The sequence below is a fragment of the Silurus meridionalis genome, chromosome 5 (genome assembly GCF_014805685.1).
Source record: "Silurus meridionalis isolate SWU-2019-XX chromosome 5, ASM1480568v1, whole genome shotgun sequence".
NCBI lineage: Eukaryota > Metazoa > Chordata > Actinopteri > Siluriformes > Siluridae > Silurus > Silurus meridionalis.
The window spans coordinates 25,206,823-25,233,937 of NC_060888.1; the positions used below are offsets into that span (position 1 = coordinate 25,206,823).

At 38.6% G+C, this 27,115-nt stretch overlaps 2 protein-coding genes across 18 annotated transcripts in view; one reads left to right on the plus strand and one right to left on the minus strand.

Moving 5' to 3' along the window:
* The window catches only part of ppfibp2b (PPFIA binding protein 2b), an 85,913-nt gene extending 67,175 nt beyond the window's left edge, over positions 1 to 18,738 (plus strand). For 14 of the 17 annotated variants that reach the window (XM_046849939.1, XM_046849943.1, XM_046849945.1 and 11 more), the window contains 12 exons: positions 1,445 to 1,580; positions 2,731 to 2,856; positions 3,183 to 3,336; positions 6,909 to 7,020; positions 8,007 to 8,095; positions 8,185 to 8,307; positions 8,877 to 9,002; positions 9,135 to 9,323; positions 10,534 to 10,695; positions 12,696 to 12,761; positions 16,719 to 16,790; positions 17,317 to 18,738. In XM_046849939.1, coding sequence (XP_046705895.1) covers positions 1,445 to 1,580; positions 2,731 to 2,856; positions 3,183 to 3,336; positions 6,909 to 7,020; positions 8,007 to 8,095; positions 8,185 to 8,307; positions 8,877 to 9,002; positions 9,135 to 9,323; positions 10,534 to 10,695; positions 12,696 to 12,761; positions 16,719 to 16,790; positions 17,317 to 17,340 — 1,379 coding nt within the window. In that variant the 3' untranslated portion in view covers positions 17,341 to 18,738. Of the gene's footprint in view, positions 1 to 1,444; positions 1,581 to 2,730; positions 2,857 to 3,182; positions 3,337 to 6,908; positions 7,021 to 8,006; positions 8,096 to 8,184; positions 8,308 to 8,876; positions 9,003 to 9,134; positions 9,324 to 10,533; positions 10,696 to 12,695; positions 12,762 to 15,072; positions 16,045 to 16,707; positions 16,791 to 17,316 lie in introns of those variants that run through there. The other 3 variants (XM_046849944.1, XM_046849948.1, XM_046849941.1) reach the window with 2 other exon arrangements.
* Positions 18,739 to 19,553: 815 nt separating this feature from the next.
* LOC124386132 (NADH-cytochrome b5 reductase 2) lies at positions 19,554 to 24,688 on the minus strand. Its single transcript, XM_046849781.1, has 9 exons — positions 24,613 to 24,688; positions 23,340 to 23,498; positions 22,379 to 22,451; positions 22,156 to 22,262; positions 21,378 to 21,507; positions 21,106 to 21,189; positions 20,942 to 21,027; positions 20,233 to 20,332; positions 19,554 to 19,844 (listed from the first exon to the last, which is right to left on the minus strand). Exons 1-9 carry the CDS (start codon positions 24,625 to 24,627, stop codon positions 19,672 to 19,674), a joined length of 927 nt encoding a protein of 308 aa, XP_046705737.1. The 5' UTR covers positions 24,628 to 24,688; the 3' UTR covers positions 19,554 to 19,671.
* Positions 24,689 to 27,115: the final 2,427 nt, after the last annotated feature.

Here is a 27,115-nt window from a genome sequence, read left to right on the forward strand (position 1 = left end):
CATATACAAACATGATATTCTCTTTCATATTGCGATGCAATACAAATCCAATTACAAATACAAGTCACATGGTCAATACTGACTGTTTCATAGATTTTCATCTTTTCTGTCCATTCCCTTCAATTGTACTGGAAATTTGGTGCAGAAGTGCAAACGTGCAAAACTTTATGCACCCTCAGGCAAAGGAAATAAGACTTTAATGAGTTTCTTCATTATCACTTGACATAATTACTAAACAAAATTAACAGTTGATGCATGTTTGAGATACTGATTGATATAAAACCAATTTCGTCACCTCCTTTTTCTAAATGTCTTTTAAATAGTCTCTAATGCCTTGTAAGTGCATGCCTACCTTTATAATTGCCTTTGTCCTCTTATATATCATCTATCAGCCTTTGCAAAGAGAAAATGTTGAACACTTGGTGCAGTTTTAAAATTTTATATTTCTTCAACAATACAATGGGTAATGTTCATTGAACTCATGGCACAGGATCATATATGAGCATTCATGGAAATTGGAAGTCTAATTGGTGCCATGGTGCCATGGAAGTGGTAGATCAGTGGTGAAAGCATTGGACTTTGGATCAGGAGGTCATAAGTTCAAATCCCAGCCTCACCAAGCCCCACTAATGGGCCCCCTAGTAAGGTGCTGAACCCCTCCACTGCTCAGTTGTATGATTGATACAAATGTATGTTCTTTTGGAGAAGGAAGGGGGGGGGACCCAATTGGAAACCAAACTGCCACTTCTGAGCCCTTGAGCGAGGCCCTTTACTGCTCATCAACTGCTCAGTTGTATAAATAAGAGTTGCTTTGGATAAGGGTGCGTTCCAGATGCTATAAGTGCAAATGATTAGTGGTAGCTCAGTGGTTAAGATGTTGGACTTCTGATCAAAAGGTCATACGTTTAAATCCCAGTTTAAATCCCTAGCTGCCACTTCTGGGCCCTTGAGCAAGGCCCTTAACCCTTAAACTCTAAAATGAGATAACTGTAAGTCACTCTGGATAAGGCTTACGTAAATGAAATATTTAAATGAATTCACTGTATTGAGGATTTTTGAGCAATTTTAATTTCTATTGCTATTCAGGACTAATTGAGATGTCGAACATTCACACTGCAAAGGATTTTTTGTTTTTAATTCCTGGTGCTATAACACATCGTATTTCTCTCCATCCTCTCATGCGTGCCTCAGCACCACGCTGAAAGCTCGAGCTTTTCACAGCCGGTGGGTAAACATCAGAACGTCGAGATAAGCAATGTGAAACCACAGAGCTGATCACAGTTTGGTGTCTTTTCCTGCTTTGACGTAAATCGTTTAGCTAATGGGTGATTCTGAGAGCTCTTTATCTCATGAGACTGAAAACAGGAAAAACATCAGACTGCAGGCATTGGATTTAGTGAAATAAATCTTTAGGATTTTAAATGAGCGCCTCCTGTGTTCTCAGCAAAGTTGGAGAAGACGGACGAGTCCACATTGTCAGATGTGTCGCCCATGTCATCCGGCATGGACTCGGGGCAGCAGTCACCTGTTTCTCCTGAGAATAAGAAGAATCAGAAAGGCATCAGGAAGCTGTGGGGAAAGTAAGTCATATTCTGACTTTACCCGTGTTATAGATATGACTTGTCTCTATGTGTTTATCACTTGAACATTTTTTTTGGTTTTATGCCACTGATATAAATCAGACCACTGAGATTTCTTTAAATGATTCCATTGATTTGTATAATATGCAGTACCTGTCAATTTATGTTTTTTGAGAGACACATGCATGTCCCTTTTGTTTATATGCAACACATTAGGTAATGCAATAGTATGAAGATTGACTTTGACCAACAAAAATCTTCAAATGTCCAGAAGTTCCAGTTTATTTTCATAAAAAAAAATCCTTCCTTATCATGATGAACAGCTTTAAACACTCTCGGAATCTGGACAGTTCATTTTTCCAAACGTTTAGCTGGAACACTTTGTTGTTTCTTTTTCTTAAACTTGCCAAAAATGTTCTTCACTAATTAGAGATTTAATTCTGACCTTATGATTCAACTCATCCCAGAGCAGTTTAATAGGACTTAAGTGCGTTGACCGGGCAGGTCATTCCGCGATAGATAACACTTTAAAAAACGCTTAAAAAATGCTGAAGCATACGTTTGGACGTATGCTTCAGCTCATCATCTTGTTGTATGCTGAAGTGGGTTCCAATAAACCACAGTCCAGATGGAATTGCATGGCGTTGAAGTATGGAATGGTAGCCATGTTGATTCCTTTCACCTAGAATAAATCTTAAATCTTCCAAGCTCCAAAACAACCCCGAAAAATTAAGCCTTAATATTTGACTGTGGGGGTGAGGCAGCCTGCTAACATCTTCTCCCCTATTCTCAGTCACAAGTTCTTCTGTTAGAGCCAAACATCACATTTGGAATTATTAGTAAATTACATTGTACAGTGGTACCTTGACCTACGAGTTTAAGCGATAGTAAAGGCGATAAGCGGCGGAAGAGTTAAAACAAATTTTTACTATCACTCCTGTACACTACGTATCCCTAAACTTTAAATTTTGTGACCGTTAGTACCTCGAAAAACTCGTACTCGTACTCACACACTTGTAATCAGTCAAATTCAAGAAATCCAAGCTTCAAGAGTGTTGTGGTGTCATATACAGTTTCCTGTAATTACTGTACAAGGATAATGTAGATAAAGGATAATATATGGGCACGTCTGTTGTGTGTGTTGTGTCAGGATAAGAAGGACCCAGTCAGGTGGAATGCCTGCAGACGGTGTGGACAGCAACGATTTCAAGAGGGGAGGAGTCCGTTCCACAGCAGGCCCTCGGCTGGCTGGCATGGGCAACAGAGATTCGGGAAGGTTCGTTTTACCACGCTAACGGCAGATACTTTAACTTTGATACTTAAACAAATAATTACAGACATTGAAAGTGCAATTGTTGATCATTATTCAGTTTTATCAGGTATATCATCCACATTGGTCAGTATGTAGGTACATTTACATTTAGATTTGCGGCATTTAGCAGACGCCCTTATCCAGAGCGACGTACAAAAGTGCTTATACAGGTATACAGGTCACAGTAGTCCAGTGTAACTCAAAAAGTGATTTATGTGGTAGGTCATCTGCATCTTTCAAACCAACTACCTGATTACTTATTGGAACAATTTGTTGTTTTTTTTTTTTAGAGACTTGAACAACACTCCCTTTTCAAAGTGGTCATGTGACCAGGTGTGTATGTGGCTGGAGGAATATGGGCTGGGACACTATGTCCCCATGGCCAGCCAGTGGGTTAGCAGTGGACAGACTCTCCTCTCGGCCTCCTTGCATGACTTCGAAAAGGCAAGTTCAGAAAAAGAAACACATGGATGCACACACAGAAGGAAATGCTCAAGACTTTCTCAGAGGCAATATAGATTTCTGGCAAAAAAAAAAAAAAAAAAAAAAAAAAGAATCGTTAATGAGTGTCTAGAGGGGATGGTGGGATTGGGCAAGAGTGTGGACAGGAGTGGCCAAAAGTGTCTTTAAACTGTGGCCAGGATTGGTCTTGAGTGTCTGGATTAGTAGACTAGATTGATCAAGAGCAAGTGTGTCTTCACTATGCAGGATTGTTCAAGAGTGTTTGCAAGAATGGGTGGACTTGGTGGAAGAATAGACAAAATCGGTCATGTTTTTGCAGAAATTTCCAGGATGAGTCAAAGTCTATTTGTAACATTGAATGGTACTGCCCAGGAGCATCTGTAAAACTGGAATTACCCAAGAGAGTCTGTAGGACTGAATGGAATTGCCCAGGAGGGTCTGTAGGACTGGGTGGTATAGCCCAAGGGAGTCTATAGGATTGAATGGAATTGTGCAAGAGGATTACATTTACATTACATTTGCGGCATTTAGCAGACGCCCTTATCCAGAGCGACGTACAAACGTGCTTTAAATCTCTAGTAGTGAATAAATCTACACTGGTATGCAAGAATACAAACTCAATATAAATATAACTCGAATTCTACAAACTTGGAAAGTGCTAATTTAGGTATTTCAGGAAGAGGTAGGTCTTCAGTCGTCGCTTAAAGATAATCAGGGACTCTGCTGTACGGACATCTAGGGGAAGTTCATTCCACCACTTTGGTGCCAGAACAGAGAAGAGCCTTGAATTGTACTTACCTCTCATTCTGAGAGAAGGTGGTACCAGTTGAGCAGTGCTGGAGGATCTCAGACAGCGTGGTGCAGTGCGAGATGTGATGAGGTCACTGAGGTAAGATGGTGCTGGTCCATTTTGGCCTTGTAGGCAAGCATCAGTGTTTTGAATCTGATACGTGCAGCTACTGGAAGCCAGTGAAGGAGCGCAGCAGTGGGGTGGTGTGGGAAAACTTGGGCTGATTGAACACAAGTCGTGCAGCTGCGTTTTGGATCATTTGCAGTGGACGAATAGCGTTCAGGGGAAGACCTGCCAGCAGAGAGTTGCAGTAGTCCAGTCTTGAAATGACAAGAGACTGAACAAGCAACTGGGCAGCCTGTATGGACAGAAATGGTCGAATCCTTCGGATGTTATAGAGAAGAAATCGACAAGAACGAGCAACATTAGCGATATGTGGGAAAAAAGACAGTTCATTGTCCATAGTTACCCCAAGGTTACGAGCAGTGGCTGAAGGGGAGAGCAGAGAGTCATGAAGTGTTATTTGTAGATCTTGACCTGGAGATGAATCACTTGGGATGACCAGCAGTTCTGTTTTGCTGGGGTTGAGTTTAAGTTGGTGAGCCCTCATCCATAAAGATATGTCTGACAAGCATGCTGAGATCCGAGCGGAAGCTGTGGTTCCGCTCGGATCTGTAGGACTAGATGGTACTATCCAAAAGTGTCACTAGGACTGGACATTATTCTGTTTAGAAGAGTCTGTAAAACTGGCTGTTACTGCCTAAGAGAGTTTGTAGGATTGGAAGGTATTGCTCAAGAGAATCTATAGAAATGGGTAAAATAGTTCAGACACTATATTGTATTGTTCAAGGGTATTTGTATGTAGATGTAGAAATGTATTGCCCATGAAATTCTTTAGGACCAGACTGTATTGTTCGAGAGTCTCTGTTGGTAGGGGCAGGGTTGGTCAAAAAAAGGCATGGACAGGATTGGTCAAAAAGAGGGATGGGCAGGATTAGTCAAAAAAAGGCATCGGCAGGATTGGTCAAAAAGAGGCATGGGCAAGATTGGTCAAAAAGAAGATGGGCATGATTCGTCTAAGGGATACTTGGGCACGATTCGTCTAAGGGATACTTGGGCAGGATTGGTCAAAGAGTCGTGGGCAGGATTGGTCAAAAGGAAGATGGGCACAATTGGTCTAAGGAAGACATGGGCAGGATTGGTCAAAGGGTTGTGGGCAGGATTGGTCAAAAAGAGGCATGGGCAGGATTGGTTAAAAGGAAGATGGGCACAATTGGTCTAAGGAAGACATGGGCAGGATTGGTCAAAGGGTCGTGGGCAGGATTGGTCAAAAAGAGGCATGGGCAGGATTGGTCAAAAGGAAGATGGGCACAATTGGTCTAAGGGAGACATGGGCAGGATTGGTCAAAAGGAGGCATAAGCAGGATTGGTCAAAGGTGGTGTGGGCAGGATTGGTCAAAAGGAAGATGGGCACAATTGGTCTAAGGGAGACATGGGCAGGATTGGTCAAAAGGAGGCATAAGCAGGATTGGTCAAATGAGGTGTGGGCAGGATTGGTCAAAAGGGAGACATGGGCACTATTGGTCAAAAGGAGACATGTTCATTATTGGTCAAAAAGATTGATGGGCAAGATTGGTTAAAAAAGAGAGTGGGCAGGATTGGTTAAAATGAGGGTGAGCAGGTTTGGTTAAAATGAGGGTGGGCAGGATTGGTTAAGAATGTTTGTCAATGTGTAGGATTATGTCATAACATCACCAGGAACAGTAGTAGGCGTAAAAATAGTCCCGCACTGACACACACACAATCACATTCCCTTTTGTTCAAGTATGCATTGTCTGTAATCCACTTTTCCTCACGTAACCTTACCATCATCAGTCTTTCCTGCAGTTTCACACATCATTTTAGCTCAGTTTTATATTTACCTGCAAGTGGTGCCATTTGAGGGCTAATTTGCCCCAACTGCTGTGTCAAACACAGTTATAGTTTTCAAATCACAATTTAAAAAAAATGAATTACAGTAACAAATAGAGCTGGATTATTTAATTAAATGTTAATTATGTTCTTTTGTCACTATTTATTACACAAAATTTTGTTATTAGTATTATAATAAGTGGACGTGAACCTATGACATGCGTGAAATCAAGAAACTTCGGCCACACAGGCGTGTGACATGTCTACGCTCAGCGGGGAGGGTTGATGAATGCTGGGTAAAGTGGTGACATCATGTGACATCACTGGTCCCACCCCCTCTCAAGATGACGCAATACCAGGCATGTGACGTTTCGAAACGCTTGTCTCACCGAAGACTATTCACTAAGAGCAGAGCCAAGTTCTGTTTTACATTTTTTCCAAAAAAAAAGTCACACTCTAGTTATAAAATAAATATTTATAACAGAGTTATGCAGTGGTAATATAATCTTCTTCTTGGATCGTCTGTCTCCATACCCCCATGTCCTCTACATCTGCCTCCATCAACCCCCAACTGCCTGCATGTCTTCCCTCACCACATCCATAAACCTACTCCTTGATCTTCTTCTTTTCCTTGTTCCTGGTGGCTCCATCCTCAGCATTCTCCTATCTATATACCCCATGTCCCTCCTCTGCATCATTTCTACTGTAACATCCATTATTCATTATTTTGTGTTTTATTTCTTTGGCAATATCGAGTTCTATATAAATGTCAATAGTTATATGTAGAGGATTATGATGATTAATAATTACAGTAATTTGTAACTAGTGAAGTGATTCATAACTCTGGTTTTAGGAGCTGGGGATAAAACACCCGCTGCACAGAAAGAAGCTTCAGCTCGCCCTGCACTCGTTTACCACACGGCAGAGCGAGAAATCAGCAGAGCTCGACCACATCTGGGTTACACGTGAGTGAATTCATGTTATCTTGTGAACAATTCTGGATAATTTGTCAAAATTCATAGCTCGTAAGTAGTGTGATTCCACTGAATAACATGATCCAGATTAACAATTTCTCTCAAAATATTACTGTAATTTCCGGACTATTAAATGCACACAAATATAAGATGCACCCACTGAATTTGACAAAGATTTTTATTTTGAACATAAATAAGCCGCACCTGTCTATAAGCAGGTGTCTACACTGAAACTAATGAACTTTACACAGGCTTTAATAAAAGACAGTGTCTGTTACACGGCTTGTATCTAAACAGTAACCTACCAAGAAAGTCATTGTTCACTGTCTTCCTCCTTCCTTTCTCACAATTTCTCTCGGGAGTTTATCTTTTGGCATCGTCGTGCGTTTAAAAATCACCACCGGTGAATCTTTTCTCCAGATGCCGTGCAGCTCAGAACACAGGTGAAGTGTGTTTTCATGCCCGGTTGTTTTCAGCGTGACGAATGATTCACATTTCCTGTAGACAGTCCGAGTGAGCGGCAGGTCAAACGTCAGAGGAACATCATCCATATTTATGATGTGGTGCAGCCTGATTCAGTGGGAGCGCATCTGATTTAATATAAAGAGTTTCATTGGTTCACCTGAACCCAAAAATTTTAAAATTAGCTTAAAGCTTGTGAAACCGGGAAAAACCCATAAATTAGCCGCTTCATTGTTTAAGCCGCGGGGTTTCAAAGCATGGGAAAATAATTGCGGCTTATAGTCCGGAAAATACGGTACTTTTTCTATTGTTTTTATTTCAAATGAATGCAATGTGTCTGCAGCATCCGAACATTTCGATATTTTCACACAGCAACACGTGGATAGATGTAATAATACTAATCACAGAATTAAATTCAAATGAAATTCTGGTGAATTAAAAATGTTGTTGCTGGACGACTCAGATTCCTGAACCCCACAGTAAATTTGCCTTGATTTTGTTGTTGTATCCCGCAGGATGGCTGGATGATATCGGTTTACCGCAGTATAAAGACCAGTTCCATGAAGGTCGTGTGGACGGGAGAATGCTGCAGTACCTCACTGTGGTAAACACCTCAATTTTTACTCGCACTATTCATGAGATTTATTTGTTTTTGCAAACAGCGTCATATTGATGCGGTTTGACTTTCTTCAGAACGACCTACTGATCCTTAAAGTGAGCAGCCAGTTGCATCACCTGAGCATTAAAAGTGCCATCCATGTGCTGTATGTGAACAAGTTCAACCCTTTCTGCTTAAAGAGGAGGCCGGGGGATGAGGTGAGGAAAAACAGGGTTTTTTTTATTTGCCTCTGTTTATATGTGAAAGGGTAGAAGATGAAGGGAAGGGGAGGGAAGGGAAGTGAAGGGATATGTGAAAGAGAACATAGTAGAGAAAGAAAGAGAATAAGAGGACGAGGGTAAAAAGGAAGAAGAGAGAGGAATGAAGGGAAAAGAAAAGGAAGATGAAAGAGGAAAGGAAAGTAAGGGGAAATGGAGAGGAAAGGAAGACAAGTGAGGAAAAGAAGAGCAAAGAGGAGAGAAAAAGAAGATGGGAGAGGAGAGCAAAATAAAATAAAAGAAGGGAAAGGATAAGGAAAGATAAAAGGAAGAAGAGAGAAAAGAAGAGAGAAGAGGAAAGGAAAGATGATGAGAGAGGAAAGAAAGAGAAAAGATATACGAAAGCAAAAAGAAAATAGGGAGAAGGAAGGGAGAGGAAAGGAAGAGGAAATATGAAAGGAAGACGAGAGAAAGAAAGAAAAGAAGAAGAAGCCACTGAGAAAATCTGTAAAACGCCATAATGGAATTTAACCAACTGTATTGAAGTGTCCACTTTCCCACTTCTACAGATGCTGACGTCACCCTCCGAGGTGATTCAGTGGTCCAATCACCGTGTGATGGAGTGGCTTCGCTCAGTAGATCTTGCTGAATACGCTCCCAACCTGAGGGGCAGCGGTGTACACGGGGGTCTCATTGTGAGTAACATTTATACACACACACACATACATGCTATGGCTTTAATCCAGTAACCAGAAGTTATGGCTTTGTGCCGCCTCCTGACGGAATGCTAATCTGTCACAGCCTGATTTTTTTTTCTGAACATCCAGATCCTGGAGCCACGCTTTAACTCGGACACATTGGCGATGCTGCTGAACATCCCACCGCAGAAGACCCTGCTGAGGAGACACCTCAACACCAACTTCAACTCTCTAGTGGGAGGTCAGGCTCAGCTGGAGAAACAGGAATACATGGAGTCTCAGAACTACACACCGCTCTCCACTACAGCTAAAATCCGGGTACCGTATCTGGCTTGAGTTTACTCTAGTTTACTTCGTGCCCTGATCAAAAACATCATCTGGAGATCATTTGTACACTTCAGGGTGAATTGGGTGTGCAGGGCTCGAGCTGAATTTAGGTAGATCTTCAGTAGCAGGGTAACCTGTAATCTGCCGTGAACATTCTTTCCTTTCCTTTGCTTTTCTTACTCACACATACACATAGAATACCTTCCCTCTTCCTTTCTTCTCTTTTTTCCTCTTCCTTCTCTTTCTTGTCTTCCTTTTCTCTGTCATCTTCCTTTCCTATTCTTTTTTCTCTTCCTTTCCTCTTTCCTTTTAATTTTTTCTCTCTTACCTTTCTTTCATCTACTCTTCCAGAGCAGGGTTAGGGTTAGTGACCATTTTAACTACCAGTAATTTGCAATGAACATCCTATCCCATTCCTATCCCATTCCTATTCCATTCCAATCCCATTCCTATCCCATTCCTATCCCATTCCTATCCTATTCGTATCTCATTCCTATCCCATTCCTATCCCATTCCTATCCCATTCCTATTCCATTCCAATCCCATTCCTATCCCATTCCTATCCTATTCGTATCTCATTCCTATCCTATTCCTATACCATTCCTATCCAAATCCTATCTCCTTCCTATCCCATTTCTATCCCATTCCTATACAGTTTATCCCATTCTCTACTATCCTGTCCTTTCCTTTCTTTTCCTATTCCATTCCTATCCTACGGTATCCCCCTTTCCTTCTTTTCCTCTCCTACCATTTCCTTTCCTCTCTCCTCGCTCCTCTCACTTAAATATAAACACAGACTTGCTTTGCATTCCTTTCCTTTCTTACCACCTCGTTTCCAACCATTCAGTTTCCTACACTATTATTTAATTAACTTTTCTTTCCTACCCTTTAATACCCTTTATATTCCTTTCCATTATTTTTCTTCTCTTTCCTTCCTCTTTATTTTCCTTTTATATCCTTTCCTTTCCATTTCTTTTCTTTCTTTTCCTTACCTACCCTTTCCTTTGCTTTTCATTCCATGCCTTCCTTTTTCTTTTCAACTTGTTGCTATGTGGACGACTCAGCAGTACAAATATCATCTATTTATATTCATTCTAATTAATTTACACAAATATTTATTAAAAATGTTTTTGGTTGCATGAACACCTGTGTGTTTTGTCAGCTTAATAACCACTGCTGCTCTCACCTCCATTCCCTCCAGCCCAAGAAAATCGGTTTCTCCAACTTCAGCCAGCTCCGAAAGAAGCGCCCTGATGACCCCAGTGATTACATCTGCCCTCTGGAGTGCCCGAAGGCTCTGACGCTGCTCAGCGATTCCCAGCGACCCGTCTCCAGTGTACAGGACACTGAGAGGAGGGAACAGGTGGGGCCTGTGCTGGGCTCAAGCTAAACTAACCACCCCATCTCCCCTGAGTTCACCATCCACCTCCCCTCCATCCACTCAGGGTTCCCCTGATTACCTGTGCCAAACCCTACCCAACCGCACACCCCTCTCGCTTTCAGCGCCATTATCTAATCCCTCCATCATCCCTCACCATCCCTCTCTGATCACCATGACGTTACCAAGTGATGCCTTCAGACTGACTGTGAACTTTGTTAATTGTATGATTTTTTTTCCATGACGCACGTCATCATCTTCCATTTTTATACCAGATTTTTATTATTTCGTGCTGGTTTTTTTTTTTTTGTTTGTTTTTTTTAGGGGGAGACAGGATTTACACCCTTGTGCAATATTTGTACATGTATTTAATTTTTTAAAGTAAGGAATTTCTAAAGGAATTCGTTTTTTCCGACGATCCTTTTTATAGCCTTTGAGTGCGTTTTCGTACGTAAAAAATTCAAGGTGATATTTTTATAAACAGTGGAAATGGTGCGTTATATTACAAAGCACTTTGTATATATTTATAAATACACAAAAAAGTATGAAAATCTATGAAATCCAATGATTAATAAAACTCATCCATCACTGTAATACTGTGTTTTCTTTGATATATATATTTATATATAATAAAAATATAATAATGGCCAATTGAATTTATAGTGTTTGGGGGTTGACACTATGTGTTTATCCGTTTGTTTGTATTTATATATTTATTTTTTATATTCAACTACTGACTTCATGAAGTGCATTAGAGACCCACTGACCTGCATGTTTGACCCCCTAACTAACCACCTTTTAATAGTAGACCTGGCAACCCTGCAATAAAATACTCTTTCTTCCAAATAAAACAAATAATGGAATCTATGCATTGCATTTTCTGGCCAACAAAAGTTTGTTGGACCCCTGACCATATATGTGCTTTTTGAACCTCCCAATCCAACTTGATTTTGTGGAGATATCATTATTTCTGTTTTATTTATAATCTGATTCTGAACGATGTTTTATGTTGGAAAGTGACCGGATTTTCTCCGCCACATCTGTCTATGACTCACTCTTGATGCATGTCATGATGCCTCGGTCACATGTCTTACCTCCATCCGCTACCTTCTTAAAGGGGCTCCGGCCACTAACATATAATACATTACCGCTAAATTCAAACCCCAAACTAGTAAAATGAACAAAAATCAACACAGTGGAAACCGGTCCGTGGTCCAAAAAAGGTTGGGGACCACTGCTGTATATGATGCAAAGCTTCATTTTCTAAGCTGCGAAAAAATGTCAATTAAAATTAAATGTAGACAATGTAAGTGATTTAGACTTTTTTTTATTTAACGTAATTAGAGAACGGCAGCAAAAACATTTACTTCCAGGCACTTTGGACCCTCAATCAAGTTTGATTTTTGGCAATTCATAGGAAGAAGTTTTGGGGTTTCCTGGTGGTCTAGTGGTTCGGCTGCGGCGCTCTTACTGCTGCGGCCCGGGTTCGATCCCCGGTCAGGGAACCAACCCCAGCCATTAGGGTTGCACAAGCCAGTGCACTCTTAGTGCCGGTCCCAAGCCTGGATAAATGGGGAGGGTTGCATTAGGAAGGGCATCCAGCGTAATAGCGTAATAGCCGAGGCGACCTTTTTATAGGAAGAAGTTTTGGCACCTCTCATGTAGACAAATTACTTTTAGCAAAACTTAGCAAAAAATATGGCTGGTCAGTGTCACTGGAGCACAGACTCTTGAACTTAGTTTGCACTCACTGCGACTCAGCAGCTGTAATTAATTGGTAGTAATGTAAAATTAAAGAGAATATATACAGTAAATATACTATATATTTTTCAGACACAGAAGTTAAGTGCAAATTTTTATGGTCCCTTTTAGCCTCAGTTATCTTTCATCCATTGGTTGTGCTTAAATGTTCATTAATTGCATAATTCAAGTGGGTTTTAAATGTTTTCTTGGTTGTTGTTTTGATGAACGGCTCAACGTTTCAGATGCAGATAACGAAAGGAGCAGCGATGCAGATTGAAGCGTTATCGGAAAGCATTAACCACCTCACAGTGAGTGTTCTCTCATCCGTCTGTTCTCTGCAGTAATTATGCCTCTGGATCATTAACACCATAATAGAGTCCTGGTTTGTGTTTGGAATTTTGCATGTTTGCTCAGTTGATCTTCTCGAAACATGGAGGCTAGAAGAGAAAATGTGCTCTAAAAATTTTAATCACAAGAGCTGATATAAAGCCATTGATGTAATCATGCTGTTCTGATGATAAAATACAGCGTGATCCAAAATGACTACGTAAAAGTTCTAATCCTTTGTCTTTAATTGATTTATCAAAGCTTTAAACACGGTTAGGATTTTTTCCTCAGTTTGAAGGCCAAATAAAAGTCTGATTAATATCTGATTGTTTTTAGGGTTGTTGTTTTTTTTTTTTGCCAGTTAAATCACAGCCCAAAATGCATTTCTTCCAGCAAAACACTTTGGGGGAAACAAAAAAGCTTAATACATTTTACCAAAATGTCTGGAAGTGTTTGAGTCAACTCTCATGCAGTGGTTGCTCAATAGTAAAGTCTCTGGTTTAGTGATCAGAAGGTGAGGGGTTTAAGCCCAAGCAACACCAAGCTAGACCCTTAATGCTCCTCTTGCAGGGGTACAGATCAGTAGCTGAACCTGCGTGAAGTGAATTACACTGATGAGCTCTTCATCATGGCACCTGTTAGTGGGTGGATATATTTATTAGGCAGCAAGTAAACATTTTGTCCTCAAAGTTCTGGTCTGCAGTGGTCAGTAGCTATCAAAAGTGCTTCAAGGAAGGAACAGTGGTGAACCGGCGACAGGGTCGTGGGCGGCTCAGGCTCATTGATGCATGTGGGGAGCGAAGGCTGGTCTGTGTGGTCCGATCCAACAGACGAGATCCTGTAGCTCAACCTGCTGAAGAAGTTTGATTGATTGATTGACTGTTTAGTCAGCAAAAGAGGGACTGATACAATATTAGGCAGGTGGTCATAAAGTTATGTCTGATCAGTGTATGTGACAAATAAGGATTCGGAAGAAGCTTCATGTTGCAATGAAAGAATGTTTAAAAGAAACCATCTCCACACTGTAAATCAACATAATGAATGGATGTAAAAGTGATCAATTTACTTTGTAATCAGTTACTGGAAGAGTCACTGCAGATCACATCATCTTCATCAACACATACATGGTGGAAAGACATAATGAGAAATTAGGACCAAATATCAATCGGTCGAGTGAATAGAAGGCGATGAGACTCGTGTTTAAACACCGTAGTTGTCTTTTACCTCAGGTTATGTTTTTTTTAAAAGTTAAAGGTAAATTAAAAAGAGTTTCATAATTCCACAATTTTCCACATACATGAGCTCACGGACACCTAAAACTTAGTAGAAACATATTTCAGGTCAGGAAAATCTGAAGTTTAAAGAACAATATAGTGGTAATGATTTTCCCAGGTCTCCACCAATGGTGGATGAAGTACACCATTCTTGTACTTGAGTAGAAGTTCTAACTTCCTTGTTAAAAATGACTCCTTTTACATTTTTATTTCAGTAAACGTAGAAAAGTTCCAGCTTCTAAACAAACTTTACTATGAAGAGGATGATTAATGAGAACTGAGTGAATAATGGATGCAGTTCAGTGCTCCATTTAACTGCACATCACACCTTTATAAGGAGGAGGTTTTTTCTACACCCACAGTGAGAGAACCTTCACTTCATACACACACTCATCAAAACCTTGTCAACAGAAGAGTCTTTCATTTCAAGGCTTTGTGTTTTGAATGTGTAACGCCAAGTTTTTCTATTGGCCCTTTCGATTGGCCCTTTTACAAACAGGCCTTTGTAGTGCAAAAAGAAGCAAGATAAAATAAAACCAGATGTTTTTTCCCTGTTCTGTCTGCAGAAGGTTACAGCTCTACCTCTGCCATGTTAATCTGTATTCTATGTGACTCTCAGGACACGCCTCGCTCTCAGTAGTGTCGCGATACGTCGTAATCACGTAGCGGCGGCGGTGCTGAGAGAAAGAACGCGCTCGAGAAACGGTTTTAGCGAAGAGAAAACAATCTACATGCTAAATATTGGTCTCAAAAAAATATGTATAAAGAAATCCGGGTTTTACTGATGCAAATATGTAAAAAAACAATCCCTTACAATCCCTTCCCTGCACCACTGCCCTCCATACATGCAATCTGGACAGAATTTGAATGTCTACTAAGCATTAGCCTACACATCTTCAGTGTTGTGTAGCTATAATATAGTAATAGGAATTACAGACACTAAAGATCTAAGTGTGGCTTGTTTAAGGAAGGGTATTTGTGCTCTAACCCCAGCCGTTACTTTACCTCTTGCTTCCAGCACTTACTCAGCCGGGACGTCCTTCTGAGAGGAATGAGACGCAGCCACACGGCCATGGTGTGACCGCTCGCTGCTCGGCTAACACCGCTACCTCCCCGACCTACATCAGATCCCCAGCCTCAGCACTGATAACCCACAACCTCCCTGATCCCTGACCCGGCCTTCACCGCGTTTCTCAGCCTAACATATCCACGCTCTGGGCGGAAACTTCCAGAAACAGCACTTATGAGAACAGACTTTGTATCCGGTATCACTTGAACACTCTGTATGCTAATTGCAGCTTTCTTAACACTCAACACACACTCACTGTGCTGAGCTTCAGTCACATTGCCATCCTTACAATCGTTTGTAATCAATTGTACGATCAATGATAATATATCGCACAATGTACACCTCAGAATCAACGCTAAGCACAAAGTTCTACAGTTTTGAGGCATATTTATATGTATATTTTCATAAGCATGATGTATTTTTGGATTAGATGCATCCCATGTGATAAAAAAATCCCTCATTTAGTTTTCTATACTTCAGTACACTCCGAAAATACATCCAATACTTTTCTGTAACATTTTATGAACTGCACTTTTAGCACATACATGTAGCTAAAAGTAATCTTTACTAAAAAAAACTGTTCCATCAAACAAATTATACCATTAAAAATCAGCTTCATGCACTCAAACAGAAAATATCCCAGTGTTCCCTGAATCCTTTTTTTAGATTTGTATATAAATTATACAGCTACTCTAACCCTGGAATCCACAGTAAATTAGCACTTGTTTTGTTATTTGTTCATCAATGGTTAAGGCATTGGACTATGCACTGGTTGATCACAAGTTCAAATCTAAGCACCACCAAGCTGCCACTGCTGGGCCCTTGAGCAAGGCCCTTAACCCCTAAACTGCTAAACTGTTGAAAGTCTCTCTTTATAAGGGCATCTCAAGTGCCAAAATACCATAAATGTAAACATAACTTCAACAATAAAGCAAAGAAACTGAACAAGGGGAAACACATACTAGTGATTAGACTCAGATTTAGATACGCAGCTAAATATCGTCTAGTGACGACATCTACTGGATAAAAGGGAGAACAGCAGGTAAGAGAACAGGAGGGGGGCGGGAGGGGGGGGGGTAGAAGCCTCAGAGGAACTCTTGAAATCCTGACACTTTTGGCTTATTGTTTGGCTTTGTGTAACTGTTGAATTCATCAGTTTGATTGTTTAGAAGATGTTGACTAGTTTCCCAGTAGCCGCTCTGATACTGGTTTTGGTTTTGACAGATTTATGAAATCATTTCTGTATATAATATCGGCTGAATATCCAACAGCTCTTGCTGAAAATTTGGTTCAACACAGACTTCGTGTTTCATAAACTGATAAATGTGCAAAAAAAAATCTATAACTTCTGCCCAAACTATCCGCTATTCATTTTTTTATGTTGAAAAGCACCCCCAAAATTTACAGTGGTTTGTAAAGTTGGGCAAAGTCCGTTGTTTGTCCTGTTTGTTACAAAATCCTTTATTTTTATTCCTTGTTTTTTATTATTAATCCTAATGTGGATGTTAAAAGGATCAGCCCAAAGTAAACTCATTGGACAACTTTGCTTCTTTGAGGTTTTTTTATTATTTTGCCTGAAACTAGTCTTTTGATAGGACTACAGAGAAAAGAAGACAGAATTGGACAGAGTTGCTTTTTCCTCAAACACTAAAGAAAGACTAATACTGGTGAGTACTAGATTGTTTCTCAATATCCAGTACACATGCAAAACAACTTGCAGTGTGTGTGTGTGTGTGTGTGTGTGTGTGTGTGTGTGTGTGTGTGTGTTCTAGCTAAAGTGACTGGGACTATGAGTTAACATGCTGTCAATGAGCCAAGATTTTGGATTTTTTTTTCAATGGATGTAGCTGGGGTTGGAAAAAAATGTCAAACTTTTAAGTCACAAAAATGGCAAAGGCGATATCGCCCCTTCTGCTGGAATTAGCCACAGCATATAAATTGGTCAATTAAAATATAGTGGATTAAAAACTACTTAAAAATTGCTTGTGTTTGATACTCAGTAAAATGAGAACGTAGCAAAAGAAAATTCTTAAGTACAGTAATGAAGTACATTCACTCAAATACTTTACACCACTGATAGCAAACACCAAACAAGCATAACTTGGCTTATTGACAGCATTTAAAAATTATGTACATAATTTTTTAAAGCGTATTTGAAAAGGTCCTGACACACAATTACATCAAATTTCATAGTGCATTAGAGAAACAACGCTCTGACGCAGGATCGACCGAGACAACCCAAACCAAGGACCAAACCAAACCAAGTTCAAGTTCAAGTTTATTTCTATAGAGCTTTTCACAATGGACATTGTCTCAAAGCTGCTTTAAAGAATGTAAGACCAAAACATTAAAGTGATTGTGTGTTTATCCTTGATGAGCAGCCTGGGGTGACTGTGGCAAGGAAAAACTTCTTTTAGATGATATGAGGAAGAAACCTGGAGAGGAACCAGACTCAAAAGGGGAACCCATCCTCATTTGGGTGACATCAAGAGTGTGATTATAAATCTTAAAACAATACAAAACAACAGATAGCGAGAATGAACATGAGCACTGGAGTCTGTGATTATAAGTCATGTCCTTTTCTACAGTCTCAGGTGACATTGTGGAACCAGGAGCTACTGAGCAACTCATAAAATAGCTCAACATTTGCGATCATCACAGATCCAACACCAGCTGGATCTGTGATGAACATTATAACATGGATGTGGAGTCATTAGAAGGGACCAGAGCTGAGAGGCTGGTGGAGATCTGCGCTGGAATTGGAATTTGCTTTGTTTTTTTGTCGTTTCTTTGGACATAGAAATGATCCTCTGAATATTCGAGGCCTGCTGAGTAACAACCTGCGACAGGTTCTTGGGAAGTGCAGAACTGAACAGGAGTTTATCAAGGGGTTTTGTTGGATTATGATCCTCTCACCATGCTTGTGAAGTTCACCTTAATGTATGACATTTATCACATCAGCTTTTGTTGATTACACCTGGCTAAACTAATGGACATTGGTTGAGAAAATGAACTTTCCTGAAATATCCACAGTCCTTATTTTACGTATTTTGAGATATTTTCATGAAAGTTTTGTATCTGATGATGCTTTACAGTATGTATAATTGTAGCAAACCCACACCAGCACCAGTTCTTCATCAGACTTTGTTCAGTAGACAGATTTGCAGGGCACACTTCCAGGTCGGCGGCCATGTTCTCGTTTCCCCCGCTGCCAGGTGTTTTTAGGGGCACCAAAGACATTAACTGGATGCCAGATCATCTGATCGGCTCCACATGTCCCAGAGATTATTCTCGCCTTTCTACCTGAGTTATTACCTGAACACTTGCCCTGTCTCTTATTCCTGTTCTGCCTGGGTACCCTGGTAAAGGTTCAGCCTTTGGACTGTCTTTTGGTGGTGTCTAATGTTTGGTCTGTTCTTTAAAACTGTTTTGTCTCTGCCCTGTTTTCTGGTATTAAACTCCAGATTGTTTGTGTATTTTGTTTTGTCTCAGTTTGCCTGTGTTTCAGACCAGGGACTGTTTAGTTGTTTTGTCTTGCCTTTCCCTTTTGCCTGTGCTCATTATATTTCAGATGCCTTTTTCTTTTCTCTATTTATTAAAGACTGTTTAACTATACTCCGTTTGCATCCTGCATTCTGGGTCCTTTCAATCACGTTCCTGACAAAATGTGTTCTCAGGAAGTATAGAAAAGATGGGATACAATTGGTGTGTATTTCTTTTTCTGTGTGAAATGCAGTAACCTAATAAAACACTGTGTCTCAGTCTAAATACATGAGAGTGGTGTTTATGGATTAAATACAGAATTATTCCACCATGACATGATACACGATGTGCAATCGACTTTTCCAGCCATATGTTGTTCTTCCCCAAAGTGTTACCACATAGTTGTTCCATTGTATAGGATGTAGATTTTCCCCTTCACTTGAATTCGGAGACTCAAACCCGTTCCCACGTGACAACGCCTCTGAGCACAAAGCCAGCTCCGTGAAGATACGCTTTGAGTGGAACATGGCGTAGAGTGGAAGATCTTGAGTGGAACAGATTGAGGATTATGGGGACCACAAACTTTATAGTCAGGTGACCACAAACTTTTACCACAACAACTTGCCTTTTTTTGCGTTAATACTTGTGTTATAGCAGTTACAGTATATAAAGTAATTTTCTTACCTGTTGCAGTTGAGAAAAAAATTCATAATTGCAGTAAAAAATTAAATCATTTCAGAAAAACTTAAGAAAAATCCAGAAAATCCCAGCTATTTCGATGTGGCGTGTCTTGGATTTGTCCCGTCCATTACACATGGTACCAATTGTTACTATAGAAATTAGAATCAATTCATGAATAATTCAATTTAGTTATACTACCAAAAGAGTTGTTGACGTTCTAATAAAATTCATGACATTTTACAATTAATTACAAAGAATCCTTTAAATCCAGGCACAAAATACAATTTATTCATGTATTATTTATTTCAATATGTACAGTATAAGATGCTCATGAATACGTCCAAAACAATGACGATGTGTTGAAGGTTTATTTTATAATCAGTGTCAGTATGTGAAGGTGATTTGCGAATTGTAGCCGAGTTTGGTGAGGCTCGGCAGGCATGCGTTCTGGATCATCGGGGGCGGTCCGCACATCACGATCAGCACGTCGCTGGCTGGAGGAGGAAGATGCGCTTTGATCATTGACGTATCTACAAATCCTGTGCTGTACTTCCAACCTGAGGCATCAACAGACATACATCAACACCAACATACGTCATTGCGTCATGCATTTCTTACCTCAATACAAACAAATAAAAAACATGCCATTCATGTTTTGATTCCTGACTATACACGCAGCTATGCTTTCAGAACCTCCAGATTTTTTCCCATTCTAAGGACGTCCTAGATTTGGATATTAAGGTGAGGCATCCACAACATCTGTCCATACAGTTTATATCTGGTTAATAGTGATCCTGTGGTGTTCCTCTAATGGACAGGGTAAAAGGATACATTATCCACATGAGCAGAAGGGATATTATTTGTAATCGGTCACCAACATCATAGATGGACCTGATAAACCATAGCCTGCTGCAGCATCTGCTTGTGTTGTTTGTGCTTTTTTACCTTGCTGAGGTCGGTCTAGTGTGTACCATACGTGCACTTTCTCAGGGTGATTCTTCACCACTTCTTCCAGTTCCTTCCTTAACAAAATGTCGTTCTCAGTCTGTGCACAGATTTAGTGAAGATACATATATAAGCATTGCATATAAAATATACACACACTAAATAGACAAAAGTTTTGGACACCTGACTTTTCTAGCCTTGGCTACAGAATATTGGAGACGGTTGTATAGGGCGTTTTTTTTTTGATGCAGCAGCATTCAATTTTTCCTTTTCCATGCCTAATAGACCCAAACCTGTTCCAGCATGATATTGCCCCTGTGCACAAAGCCAGCACCATAAATATATAGTTTACATGGGTTGGAGTGAAAGATCTCCTGCTATAGATCTTTGGGATGAATGTAAACGCTGACTGCACCCTGAGCCTCCAAAATTCCCCTCCATCAGTACCTGACTTTACTAAAACCCTTGAGGCTGAATGATCTCCACAAAATCTAGTGGAACATCTTCCCAGAAGAGTGGGGGATAATGTGTGAATGGGGGACTAAAAGCAAATACCATACTTAAAGTTGGACCAGGTGTCCAACTTTTGTCCCAATAGTGTATAGTACAATGTGTGCATTAATATAATATAAATCTACAGCCTTACAGCTTGGTCATATAGTATGTATGAATGTATGTGGATATGAGTGATGTCATAAGTATGACTGACCTGGTTGGCAAAAATAAGGGAGCACCTGGTATTGTCTGTGGGATCTGCTGTGATACTGCGAATAAGCTGCAGCATTGGAGTGATGCCTGAATAGACATGACCAGCAGCATGAATAACAATCAAAAATAACCTTTATGCTTCGTGAGATGTGCACGTGTATTGACCTGTGCCACCAGCGATCATTCCCACGTGTTTAAACTTCCGCAGTTTGGCATCAGACTTTTTATCAGGTCTTATAGCAAAAAAACCTTAAATAGAAAAGAATATGTATATCAATGGAAATTCTCACAAAATATTCTCATGTTCTCAATGCAACTTATTTCAGACACATTGCCTGATGCTGCCCTCTGTTGGTTAGAACTTATGTGTTTGGTATTTTTTAATCCATTGACTTTTTCTTAACATCATTCTAGATCTAGATTCTGAGCTTTCGTACCGCTGCCGTTGTACACCAGAAGGCCGTTTGGCCCTCGGAAGTCGATGGTGTCTCCGATCTTCATGTTGTTTAGGTACTGAGACATTTTGCCTCCATCAGGGTAGTTTGGGTGTGTGTTTTTGTGATATACCTAGGTTGAAGAGCGTAGATAAGAAACAGGAAATGAATATCAAAGACATTCAGATTCCAATTGAAGATAAATAAATGATAAAATAAAGTCAATTTTTTGAAATAAAAAAATTAAATTTATTATTCGAAAGAAATGTTTAAAAAAAAAAAAAAACTTTTTTTTTTTTAGAATAAATATCCTTTGAATTTTTCTGGACTTTTTATATGTTAGTATAACTCATAGCATTACAATTCCTAAAGCATATTCACATTGATTTCCTGATTTGCTTCTTTTGATACTAATATAGTTCCTTTTAAGCAAAATAAATCTAGGGTTAGGGTTAGGGTTAGGGTTAGGGTTAGGGTTAGAAGAGTTGCTTCAGAAGAGAAAAAAGTTTCTCTTCTGAAGCAAAATGCAACCTCAGAGAAATAGAAAATATATGTTTTTATTTATTTATTTCACTGCTCACTGTAATGTAATGAAAGACATCATTAAGGAGACACATCAAAAAGGTTCAAAACGTTTTTATATTTATATTTGTTTCATATTTAATCCCTTAATGGAATTTCCTAAAATTAAATGCTAACCCTACGGATAACCCCATTTTTTTATTCCAAAAATATACAGTATATTATTAACATCCGAGGCGGCTTGTGGTTTATTTCCCACCTTTATGATGAGATCAACGTGCCCTTGGTCCTCATCACTGGAGATGGGAGTGTAAGCTCGGATAACCAGATTTCCATTGACTTTAGCAGACAGGTACACGTGCTGACCTTTTTCAGAGTGCAGGAGAAAACAGAAGCATTGATATCAATGTAGACGACAGGTGAGATACGGTGTGTGAGATACGTGTGCGAGATAAGCATGAGATCAAGGTGAAGGTTCATACCGACTGGAAGCCCGAGCACATGAAGAGATGAGGGAAGCCCGAAGCGGAATCTTTTCGTGTCATGCGTAATGTCCTGTCACCATTAAGGGCACTTTAGTTAAAACTGAATGTTTCATTTGACAAATATTGAATTGGTAATGTAATTGTTCAATTGTTTCACATAATTGGTGAAGAAATTAGTGCGCATATATATATATATATATATATATATATATATATATATATATATATATATATATATATATATATTCAACTCATGTAAGACAGAGGAACAGTGGAGAAGGTGTTAGCAGGCCTCACCCCCACACAGTGAAACATGGGGGTGAAAGCTTAATGGTTTGGGGTTATTTTAGGGGAAAGAAATGTTAGAGACTTTTTCCAGGTGAAGGAAAAACTAAAGCAACATTGCTACCATTCCATACATCAACACCATGCAGTTCCATCTGGAAAGCGTACTTCCAAGCTCTGTAAGCATCTCAAAGCTTAGTTTATCAATTATAAGAGTGAGAATGAGGCATTAGAGGCAACAGAAACCATTCTACTTATATTTAGCATTTAACTAGCTTGTATCCTAGAGTTATTAACATGCTAGCTTCCATGAGAGATCAGGAATAACGCTGTTGCTAATTAGTTGTTAGCTTTAGCTAATGTTTTACTATTGTATGTTGCTTGGATATCGAGGCACTACTTTACCATCAGTGTGTGACTTGAAATCGAGGTGTCTTTTTATTTTTTTTATTCTTTTTCCTGCCTTTGCATCATAATATGTCTCTACTTTGAACATTTTGCTTTTTTTTCCTGTTTTTTTATTCATCCTGCTTACTGAATGCTACAGTTCTAATCAAAAATTATATAGTAGAGTAATTTCCTGTAGATATTTATAACAAGCTTTTGTAAAATCAGAGCAGTGAGATCAGTTTAGGTAATTTGAGTCAGTGTTTTTTTTGGATTCCTGACTCACCTCCTTCTCTATGAGGGGCAGCGGATATTTAATGCTGGGGTCCTGCAGAGTTTTTGGGTGCTTGCTGAGTTTTTTCCTACTTTCAGAGTTCCTTGGTTTTAGGACCATGAAGAAGATGGTGACTAACACGGCTACGAATCCAATCAGCACGGGAAAAATCTATAATGCACAGGTGCAAGTACACACTCAGTTATATCATTATATAATACACATTATAATGCACTCTTTATTGGTAAAAAATAAAAAATATATAGATTTTTTTTCAATATATTTTATATTTTTGTTCAGAATCTAAAATCAATACAATTTGTGGGATTTATTCATTTGAAGCATGTTGTTCAGGCCTGAGAACATTTTCATTGTTTGTCTGGGTTTTTTTTTATATTATGCTGAATATTTTTTTAAGCAAGATTACATCATTCTTCGATAAAATGACCGTGAATTATAACATAAACAGGATGATGTTGATTTTAGGTGGTCGTCATTTAACATTGTACAATGAAAGTGTTAAGATTTAATTGAATATAAAAGAAAATGTAACAAAAATAAAGAAAATACACATAATAATAAGCAAACAAACAAATAATTAATTAATCAAGTGGTGTGAAAATGCAATAATTATATATGAATAAATCTTACACACTGGTTTTCTGAAATTAGTTCTAAATGTAAAGAAATGGGTTACAATTTCAGAACAAATGAACCTTTTATATATATATATATATATATATATATATATATATATATATATATATATATATATATATATATATAAATGAATTTTTATTAAAAAAAAAAAAAAAAACTTATCAAATTTAAATAAAATTTTGGCTTATTTTCTGACATTTTTCTCATAATTCTGATGTTAGCTGTATTCTTTTATAATTCAATATAATATTAATTTCATTTCATATTTCATATCAATAATGAAAGAAATCACACATTTAAAACCAGCACCCAAGTGTAACTAAGTGCATATGCAATTACTCATTTAATTATTTAATTAAATATATTGATTTATTACTTAATTAATCATTACTGGATTAACAGAAATATAGATATAATACAGCAGCTATACCGTAGGAAATTATGATTTTTTTTACAATCATAGATACATACAAATCCTAGGGCACTTATTTCTGAATCACACTGTTCATCTGCAGCAGTCTGTTAGTGACTAATAGAGGGGTGATAACTTTCGAGTGAAGCCGTGAAAATCAGTGAATAGCGAAAAGGAATGTGAGAAACCGTTGTAATGAAAGTGTAGCCTTACCAGCGGTTGCTCCATGTTGTCCTGTCCGATCTGTAAACTGTGTGAGTGAAGTTCTATTTCAGCTCTATCTCTCTATCACTCTGACCTTTGCACTGAAGCCCTGTTGAAAAGGGGAATAAAGGTAAGATGGATGGGGCTAACAAGTTCTATCCAATCACAACACAGAAAATCATGGCACTTCCCTGCCCCAGCCAATGCCAGCTGATTGTCTGAGTGTGTAAACGGGAATGGTGTGGGATCACCCCACGGTCTTATTCTCTAGAGTCAAAGCAATGGGAAAGCAGATAATTGTTCATGTTTGGATCTGTAAAAGAGTTCAAAAAAATTTTAGATTCGTTTATACATCATTCTTTTTCGCCAAGAGCTTCATTGCAGACATTCGCATACATACATGTTCAGTCTTCAAATCCAGACAAGTTTTTTTTAGAAGATTGAAGGAAACCAGAAAACCGATATGAAGCCCACACTGATTCTGGGAGCCTCTGCACAGAGTAACCTGAGCTCAGGATTGCCCTGGAGCTGTGAGGAGCATTAGCTTCTACATCACCATGTCAGGTTTATATATTTAGTTTGAAAAATCCAGATCACTTCAGGGTTATTTATAAAATTTATTCACTTTGCCATACTAATGCTGAACTCTAAGTTCAAACTTCTCTCAATACTCTAATTACCTTTTTTTCCCACAGCAGCCATTTAAATTTGATTACTATTTACACATCTGCATCTACTGTATGTATCTACTACAACATATTGCTTTACTGGCTTATCCAGAGCTAATAACAATAATATTAGGATTGAGACTAATAAAAATATCAGTCTAAAAGTCTGTTGGGAGAAAAATAGTTATATTAGGTATTGTTTTCTATAGGAAAAGTACTGCTAGAAGAAGTAAGTCTTTAGACTTTGTTTTAAGGCTGCTAGAGACTCTGTTCAAGTGAAAGTTTATTCCACCACCTCAGTGCTAAAACCGAGAAGAGTCTTGAACTATGTCTTCCTAATACACTGAGAGATTACAAGTAGGATGCAAATTACATGCATCAACGATGAATCTAATTCTCACCTTATTTAAATTAAAACATCCATAATTCTAAAATACAGTGTACTGAGAAATCAATCTTAATGCAGGGTCTGTTAAAAGGTCGTAAACCCCTTGTCTTTTATAGTTTTTGAGATATTTGCATGTTCCTTTTGTTTCGATGCAGCAGTCTTGTATCATATGAGGATATGAAGGACTTTGACCAAAAAAATATATAAATGTTTCAATTTATTTAAAATGAAAAATCATCCCTTAGGATGAATATCATCTTTGCACACTCTCTGGACAGTTCATTTCTCCAAACATTTAGCTGAAATATTTTGCCATGAAACTTCACCAAAGATGTTCTTCACTAGTTGGAGATTTCTTTCTGACCTTGTGATTCAGTTCATCCCAGAGCAGTTCGATGGGATTTAGGTGCGTTGACTAGGCAGGCCGTTCCATGATGGGAAACACTCTAGTCATCTGTTTGGAAATATGGAATGGTAGCCATGTTGGTTTAGTTTTCCATTCACCTAAAATAAGTCTCCAACAATCCCTGCTCCAACAATACTTTTCCGTTTTTAATACTCTATTCAACATGCGCATGGGCAAATATTAATGCTTTAATTAAATGTATGTTTATTATTAGTGAAACCCAACTCAATATAGAGCATGAAGACAAAATATTCTTCTAAATGTTTTAATTATAGTGTTTTAATTTGCGTAAATCAACAGGACACCAAACATAACTTTTGCTGTGTTTCCACACGGACGGTTTTAATTGCCGGATGTGTGCGTCATGGCGGATTTTGGTGCTGATTTGATTTTGGCGCATCAGTAAAACATAATATAAAAATACTTTTTTGGCAGGGTTTTTTTTTTTTTATGAGCTTAGTAAAGAAAGGACGTCGTGATTAAACGTGTGTTCCATTGAAGGTTTCAATTTCGCCTCTTTTATTATTTTATTTTTGTAATACAAATGGTCAAACGTGCACGCTGCATTAATAATGATTTAATAAAATGAGTGCCATTAAAATTAATATATATATATATATATATATATATATATATATATATATATATATATATATATATATATATATGAAAATATATATATATATGAAAATATAATATATAAATTAAGCATAATATATAAAAGTACACAAAAATATCAAATAATTACATAAATGTACGTTCCGTTTCTCTATTGCTCTAAATCTTTCCTTTTTAAAATCATTAAAACAATTCTTTCTCGCTATCAGATTCTTCCCACTGTGCATCTGGCAGTTCAGAACGGAAATGAACTCCTTCCAGGGGTTGTATCTGATGTGCCTGCTGTGTCCCGGTGCCATCTGCAAGACAGCTTTGTTGCATTGTGTGTAATTTATCATGACACACAAGTCTGGAATGGTGGAAAAAACTAAATTAAGCATGAAACCCTGGCAGCAGTTTCTCTGAGCTATGAAGCAGGTGTGTGGCTGTACC